General features: G+C 38.7%; 1 protein-coding gene across 1 annotated transcript in view; it reads right to left on the bottom strand.

Annotated features, from left to right (window-relative positions):
- Positions 1 to 8,067: 8,067 nt before the first annotated feature.
- suclg1 (succinate-CoA ligase GDP/ADP-forming subunit alph) overlaps positions 8,068 to 9,072 on the bottom strand; it is a 70,351-nt gene continuing 69,346 nt past the window's right edge. Inside the window, exon 9 of the mRNA XM_062032954.1 lies at positions 8,068 to 8,938. Coding sequence (XP_061888938.1) covers positions 8,912 to 8,938 — 27 coding nt within the window. The 3' untranslated portion in view covers positions 8,068 to 8,911. The remainder of the gene's footprint in view (positions 8,939 to 9,072) is intronic.

The following is a 9,072-nucleotide window of genomic DNA, read 5'->3' as shown; positions in this document are numbered from 1 at the left end:
TATATATATATATATATATACATATTTATGTGTGTGTGTCTATATATACAAATATATATAGACAAACACATATATATGTGTATATATGTGTGTATGTGTGTATATATATATATATATATATATATATATATATATATATATATATATATATATATATATATATATATATATATATATATATATATATATATATATATATATATATATATATATATATATATATATATATACGGTATATATATATATATATATATATATACGGTATATATATATATATATATATATATATATATATATATATATATATATATATATATATATATATATATATATATATATATATATATATATATATATATATATATATATATATATATATATATATATATATATATATATATATACATACACACACAGAATTATACACATTTGCTACTAAACTATTCATGCTCGCTGCTGCTGTCCGGTGGCTAAAAATTCAATTCAAAGATGTTTTATCCAACACAAATATTAACTTATCATGTTTATTCTCGCTATTGACAATGTTTAACTTCTGTTCACATTTGCATGACAACTTTGATTGTTAAAACTATCATAAGTTTGCATACAGCCTGTAGTCAGAATGAGTCATTAGTCCTTTATTGTTTGAACAAGGAGACTGTAGTCTTAGTCTTAGTCACACTCGGTTGGTAGAGTGGCCGTGCCAGCAACTTGAGGGTTCCAGGTTCGATCCCCGCTTCGGCCATCCTAGTCACTGCCATTGTGTCCTTGGGCAAGACACTTGACCCACCTGCTCCCAGTGCCACCCACACTGGTTTAAATGTGACTTAGATATTGGGTTTCACTATGTAAAGTGCTTTGAGTCACTAGAGAAAAGCACTATATAAATATAATTCAATTTTTTTTTTTTAAAGGAATCAATAAGATTGCAATCTATATTTAAAATACTTCCTTGTGGTTTATGTATATCATCTGTAACAGGCCACTTACTCACTGCCTCTCAAAAACGATCTGTTGATCTTTTTTCTTTTTCTTTTTTATATATATATAGAAATACGCCTCCAATTTTTGAATTGTAATATTTCAAAAATACACAAAAACAGCTGCCAATAGGCCAGAAAATGGGTTTTGCCTCAAATGACCCTTTAATATTGGTGACACTTTGACCCTGGAACAGACTTTAATGACGTTATTGTAAATGTAAGGTGTTTTAAAGAAGTTAAATATAAGTTTAATAATGGTGAGTTTGACCCTGGAACAGACTTTAAAGTTAAAGTTAAAGTACCAATGATTTGTTATTCTCTACATTTGACCCATCACCCTTGATCACCCCCTGGGAGGTGAGGGGAGCAGTGAGCAGCAGCGGTGGCTGCGCCCGGGAACCATTTTTGGTGATTCAACCCCCAATTCCAACCTTTGATGGGTCCCATTTTTATAGTCTTTGGTAAGGTATTTTAAAGAAGTTAAATATAAGTTTAATATTGGTGAGTTTGACCCTGGAACAGACTTTAATGACGTTATTGTCAATGTAAGGTGTTTTAAAGCAGTTAAATATAAGTTTAATATTGGTGAGTTTGACCCTGGAACATACTTTAATGACGTTATTGTCAATGTAAGGTGTTTTAAAGCAGTTAAATATAAGTTTAATATTGGTGAGTTTGACCCTGGAACAGACTTTAATGATGTCATTGTCAATGTAAGGTGTTTTAAAGCAGTTAAACAAAGCAATGTGTGTTTTTATACAAACACGGTCAGTCATTATGTTAATTCCTTCCTGGCAGATTAAAAAGTAGGAAAATATAAAAAGTGTAAAGACTAATCTGTCTTGGTTGACAGCTGCAGAAGAGTTAATTACTGTTAATACGCAGAAATAATTACAGCAAAGTATTATTTCTTGAGTTAATTTGAGGAGATTATGCTGTTAGGCAAATAAATAGAAACCTTATCTTACAAATGGGTCTTCTCCATGTGTCTTAATGACAAGATAACCCTCCTTTGTTAGCTTTTACAGGCTATTTTCCATTTGGATATGATTGCTGCACTTTTATTATTAAAGCGGTTGGTTTTATTCACTTAATTGCTGTCACGTGACAGAAATCATTTAGCTCACCTTTCATTTTCCCCTTGACGTCTTTGTCTCGTGTAGGTGAACGAGTTGGTTAAACTCCCCTGTGGTGTTTCCTACACTGGCTGTGTAGCTTTATAAATGTTTTAAATGGACATTACTAACATACAAACCCTGTTTCCATATGAGTTGGGAAATTGTGTTAGATGTAAATATAAACGGAATACAATGATTTGCAAATCCTTTTCCACCCATATTCAGTTGAATGCACTACAAAGACAAGATATTTGATGTTCAAACTCATAAACTTTATTTTTTTTTTGCAAATAACAATTATTTTGGAATTTCATGGATGCAACACGTGCCAAAGTAGTTGGGAAAGGGCATGTTCACCACTGTGTTACATGGCCTTTCCTTTTAACAACACTCAGTAAACATTTGGGAACTGAGGAGACACATTTTTTAAGCTTCTCAGGTGGAATTATTTCCCATTCTTGCTTGATGTACAGCTTAAGTTGTTCAACAGTCCGGGGGTCTCCGTTGTGGTATTTTAGGCTTCATAATGCGCCACACATTTTCAATGGGAGACAGGTCTGGACTACAGGCAGGCCAGTCTAGTACCCGCACTCTTTTACTATGAAGCCACGTTGATGTAACACGTGGCTTGGCATTGTCTTGCTGAAATAAGCAGGGGCGTCCATGGTAACGTTGCTCGGATGGCAACATATGTTGCTCCAAAACCTGTATGTACCTTTCATTAATGGCGCTTTCACAGATGTGTAAGTTACTCATGTCTTGGGCACTAATACACCCCCATACCATCACAGATGCTGGCTTTTCAACTTTGCGCCTAGAACAATCCGGATGGTTCTTTTCCTCTTTGGTCCGGAGGACACGACGTCCACAGTTTCCAAAAACAATTTGAAATGTGGACTCGTCAGACCACAGAACAATTTTCCACTTTGTATCAGTCCATCTTAGATGAGCTCAGGCCCAGCGAAGCCGACGGCGTTTCTGGGTGTTGTTGATAAACGGTTTTCGCCTTGCATAGGAGAGTTTTAACTTGCACTTACAGATGTAGCGACCAACTGTAGTTACTGACAGTGGGTTTCTGAAGTGTTCCTGAGCCCATGTGGTGATATCCTTTACACACTGATGTCGCTTGTTGATGCAGTACAGCCTGAGGGATCGAAAGTCACGGGCTTAGCTGCTTACGTGCAGTGATTTCTCCAGATTCTCTGAACCCTTTGATGATATTATGGACCGTGGATGGTGAAATCCCTAAATTCCTTGCAATAGCTGGTTGAGAAAGGTTTTTCTTAAACTGTTCAACAATTTGCTCACGCATTTGTTGACAAAGTGGTGACCCTCGCCCCATCCTTGTTTGTGAATGACTGAGCATTTCATGGAATCTACTTTTATACCCAATCATGGCACCCACCTGTTCCCAATTTGCCTGTTCACCTGTGGGATGTTCCAAATAAGTGTTTGATGAGCATTCCTCAACTTTATCAGTATTTATTGCCACCTTTCCCAACTTCTTTGTCACGTGTTGCTGGCATCAAATTCTGAAGTTAATGATTATTTGCAAAAAAAAAAATGTTTATCAGTTTGAACATCAAATATGTTGTCTTTGTAGCATATTCAACTGAATATGGGTTGAAGATGATTTGCAAATCATTGTATTCCGTTTATATTTACATCTAACACAATTTCCCAACTCATATGGAAACAGGGTTTGTAGAATCGGGATGAATAAGAATCACAATTTGTGCAGACCCAAACTAATGTCAACAGTGCGACCAGAAAGTATTCACAGCGCTTCAATGCTTCCACATTTTATGTTACAGCCTTAATCCAAAATGGAATACATTATTTTTTTATCTTCAAAATTCTACACACAATACCCCATAAAGGCAACATGACAAAGTTTTTTTTAGTTTTTATTTACATGTATTAAAAATAAACTAAGAAATCACATGTACGTAAGTATTCACAGCCTTTTCCATGAAGATCAAAAGTAAGCTCAGGTGCATCCTGTTTGCACTGATCATCCTTGAGATGTTCCTACAGCTTCATTGGGGGCCCACATGTGGTACATACTCTAAATTCTAAGTAATAAGTACTAAATTCTCTGGTCTGATGAGACAAAGATTGAAGTCTTTGGCGTGAATGTCAGGCCATCCCTACAGTGAAGCATGGTGGTGGCAGCATCATGCTGTGGGGATGGTTTTCAGCGGCAGGAACTGGGAGACTAGTCAGGATAGAGGGAAAGATGTCTCCGAAACATCCTGGATGAAAAGTAAACGCTTCTTCTCCAACCTGATGGAGCTTGAGAGGTGCTGCAAAGAGGAATGAGAGAAAGTGCCCAAAGAAAGGTGTGTCGTGTTCAAAAAGACTTGAGGCTGCAATTGCTGCCAAAGGTGCATCAACAAAGTATTGAGCAAAGGCTGTCAATACCATAAATTACGGACTATAAACCTCTACTTTTTCCTATGCTTAGACCTACGCAGCTGATAAAAGTGTGCAGCTAATTTATGGATTTTTCTTCGCTGACAGCCATGATGCAAATAGTTTTCATTAAACACATGCAAAGACACTGAAATGGCGTTTCATTGTTTGGACTATGGCGCCATCTTTCGGAGGAGTTTGCTCACTGCGGGTGCTGCGTTGTCCTTCCATTTAGTACTTTCAACCAGAAGTAGAAGTGTTGTTCTGTCTTCTCGCTGTCCATAGCGTTTCTACTTGTACGGATTCTTCATTCATCACTCCAAACAACATTTGTAAGTTTTACAATATAACTAAAATCAGAATCAGAATCAGAATCAGAATCGTTTTTTGCCATTGTTTGAGAATGGGTTCACAAACTAGGAATTTTTCTTGGTGCAAACGTGCGACATAAAACACATATTTGGTATAAAAGAGAGCTGTGACTGAGCTATCAGATAGACTTAGAAGGGATTCAAGGAATTCAAGGAGCTGCTGTTAGGAGTTATTGTTTATTTGCCTGATGGCCGAGGGGAAAAACTGTTCAGGTGGCGGGAGGTGTGGGTCTGGATGGAGCGTAGTCTCCTGCCTGAGGGGAGAGGGCAGAATAGCGTGTGTCCAGGGTGAGAAGAGTCAGCTGTGATCCGACCCCCACGCCTCCTGGTCCTGGAGGAGAACAAGTCCTGGAGGGATGGGAGCTTGCAGCCAATCACCTTCTCAGCAGCACGTATGATGCGCTGCAGTCTATTCTTATCCTGGACTGTGGCGCCGGGGAACCACACTGTGATGGAGGAGGTCAGGATGGACTCTATGATGGCTGAGTAAAACTGCACCAGCATCTCTGTCGGCACCTTAAGTTTCCTCAGCTGCCGCAGGAAGTACATCCTCTGCTGGGCCTTCTTGATGAGGGAGCTGATGGTCGGCTCCCACTTGAGGTCCTGGGTGATGGTGGTGCCCAAGAAACGGAAGGAGTCCACAATGGGGACGGGGGTGGGAGAGTCAATCAGGGTGAGGGGGGATGGTGGGGCTGTGACTTTCCTGAAGTCCATGATCATCTCCACTGTTTTCTGGGCGTTCAGCTCCAGGTTGTTGAGGCTGCACCAGGACGTCAGCCGGTCCACCTCTCTCCTGTAGGCGGACTCATCGCCATTCGAGATGAGCCCGATGAGGGTGGTGTCATCCGCAAACTTGAGCAGTTTTACGGATAGGTGACTGGAGGTGCAGCAGTTTGTATACAGGGAGAAGAGCCAGGGGGAGAGTACACAGCCCTGAGGAGTACCAGTGTTTGTGGTTCGACTGTCCGAGACAATCTTCCCCAGCCGTACGTGCTGTCTTCGGTCTGTCAGGAAGTCATTGATCCAACTGCAGAGGGAGTTGGGCACGCTGAGCTGGTAGAGCTTGTCTCGTAGCAGTCCAGGGAGGATGGTGTTGAAGGCAGAGCTGAAGTCCACAAACAGGATCCTAGCGTAGGTTCCTGGGGAGTCCAGATGCTCCAGGATGAAGTGGAGGGCCAGGTTCACTGCATCATCCACAGACCTGTTGGCTCTGTAGGCGAACTGAAGTGGGTCCAGGAGGGGGGCGGTGATGTCCTTGAGGTGGGGCAGGACCAAGCGCTCAAAGGACTTCATGACCACAGACGTCAGCGCGACCGGCCTGTAGTCATTTAGTCCTGTGATCCGTGCTTTCTTGGGGACAGGGACAATGGTAGAGGTCTTAAAACAGTTCTTACTTACTAAACCGTCCCATGTGTGATGTCTGTAGGAGTGTTTTCATGCATATTTGTACGTGCTATCGTAATATAATCAAACAAGCGTCGTTAGCATTAGCTAATACGCTAACACGTTTACAAGTGTCTGTGTTAGTTTTATTAACTTACAATGGCATTTTTTTGTAGTGTTTGTCAGTAAATTCACCAAAACTTCACTGTGGAGTTATTGAGTCTGTTTAGCTGATTGGAGAGCTAGCTTCCGTAGCTAGTGGAGCCATGACGATGACTTCTGTTTTGCTTGACTATCCGTTTTACTGCCAGGATACAGGCCCCATTTAAAAAAAAAGTAAAAATGTACACATTTTTTCCATGTAAATACTGTAACTAATTTCACCAAGTATATAGCTGCATCTTATAGTGCAGTAAGGTTAATATATGGTAAAATATTTTTTTCTACAAAAAATGAGTGGGTGTGCCTTATTTACCGGTGTGCTCTATAGTCCGGGTACTTATATACATGTGATTTATTAGTTTTGTACTAATAATACATTTGCAAAAGTCACCAACAAAAACGTGTTCACATTGTCATTATGGGGTATTGTGTGTCGAATTTTGAGGCCAAAAGTGGTTTTATAGAATGTGGAAAAATGACTTGTTTTGCTTGATTAGCCGTTTTACTGCCAGGATACAGACCCCATTTAAAAAAAACCCTGTTATGTAAGTCAAAATTTACAAAATCTTTCCGTGTAAATAACTAATTTCACAAAGTATATAGCTGTCTGTAGCTTATAGTACAGTGAGGCTAAAATATTTGTTTCCACGAAAAATGAGTGGGTGTGCCTTATATACCGGTGTGCTCTATAGTCCGGGTACTTATATACATGTGATTTATTAGTTTTGTACTAATAATACATTTGTAAAAGTCACCAACAAAAACGTGTTCACATTGTCATTATGGGGTATTGTGTGTCAAATTTTGAGGACAAAAGTGTTTTTATTAAATTTTGGAATACGGCTGTAACATAGAATGTGGAAAAATGACTTCTGTTTTGCTTGATTATCCGTTTTACTGCCAGGATAGAGACCCCATTTAAAAAAAAAAATTATGTAAGTCAAAGTTGACAAAATATTTCCATGTAAATAACTAATTTCACAAAGTATATAGCTGCAGTTTATAGTACAGTAAGGCTAAAATATTTTTATTTGACAAAAAATGAGTGGGTGTGCCTTATATATCGGTGTTCTCTATAGTCCGGGTACTTATATACATGTGATTTCTTAGTTTTGTACTAAATAATACATTTGCAAAAGTCACCCACAAAAACGTGTTCACATTGTCATTATAGGGTATTGTGTGTCGAATTTTGAGGACAAAAGTGGATTTATTAAATTTTGGAATACCGCTATAACATACAATGTGGAAAAATGACTTCTGTTTTGCTTGATTAACCGTTTTACTGCCAGGATACAGACCATTTAAAAAAAAAACTTATGTAAGTCAAAATTTACAAAATCTTTCCGTGTAAATAACTAATTTCACAAAGTATATAGCTGCATCTTATAGTACAGTAAGGCTAACATATGGTAAAATATTTTTTCCTACAAAAAATGAGTGGGTGTGCCTTATTTACCGGTGTGCTCTATAGTCCGGGTACTTATATACATGTGATTTCTTTGTACTAATAATACATTTGCAAAAGTCACCAACCACAAACGTGTTCACATTGTCATTATGGGGTATTGTGTGTCGAATTTTGAGACAAAAGTGGATTTATTAAATTTTGGAATACAGCTGTAACATAGAATGTGGAAAAATGACTTCTGTTTTGCTTGATTAGCAGTTTTACTGCCAGGATACAGACCCCATTTAAAAAAAAACTGTCACGTAAGTAAAAATTTACAAAATCTTAGTGTAAATAACTAATTTCACAAAGTATATAGCTGCAGCTTATAGTACAGTAAGGCTAAAATATTTTTCTTCTACAAAAAATGAGTGGGTGTGCCTTATATACCGGTGTGCTCTATAGTCCGGGTACTTATGTACATGTGATTTCTTAGTTTTGTACTAATAACACATTTGCAAAAGTCACCAACAAAAACGTGTTCACTTTGTCATTACGGGGTATTGTGTGTCGAATTATGAGGACAAAAGTGGTTTTACGGCTGTAACATATAATGTGGAAAAAGTGAAGTAATAGTTTCCGGGTGAAGAGAAAAGGCCCCGCATCTTCACTTTGAAAACACTATGTTGTCCCGAGGTTCTTTGAGTGGGTAGAAAGTCCAAACCCAGGGGAAAAAGAACCCATTAGTAAGTGGATGGCATGTGGTTCACTGAAGATGCAGAAGAACAGCAAGAAAGCAGGCGACTGTTATGTTGAATATTTGTTATTCAGACACGAGCGACGGGATACATCTTACAAGGTGTATAAGAAACACAACATCAACGGTTGCCATGCCGATCTCCATACAGCGTCTGGTATTAAGTGAGGGAAAGGAGGTTCTTACATGAGCTCCCGACGATACACCAGCAAGACACTTTATTATTTCATCATGTGCGAGAAGTACGACGTGAACGCGAGATGATCAGGGTTGGAGAAAGAATGGGGGCACGTCCTCTTCCAGAACCAGGCCGGGGTGTCTTCTCAGATGGCTTACAACATCTTCCTCTTCTCAAACTCCTAAAAGACACAACAGAGGAGGAAGTGGGGTGAGGTGACGTAGACAGAAGGGAATTATTTATTTGTGTTGATTCCTCACAGCTCCAGATAGCATGGGAGAGTGTGTTTATTTAAAGAGCTGAACTCTGTCGGTT

This window comes from Entelurus aequoreus, linkage group LG22 (genome assembly GCF_033978785.1).
Source record: "Entelurus aequoreus isolate RoL-2023_Sb linkage group LG22, RoL_Eaeq_v1.1, whole genome shotgun sequence".
Lineage (NCBI taxonomy): Eukaryota > Metazoa > Chordata > Actinopteri > Syngnathiformes > Syngnathidae > Entelurus > Entelurus aequoreus.
The sequence above is the reverse complement of the archived record's forward strand: the minus strand, read 5'-3'. Positions and strand labels throughout refer to the sequence as shown.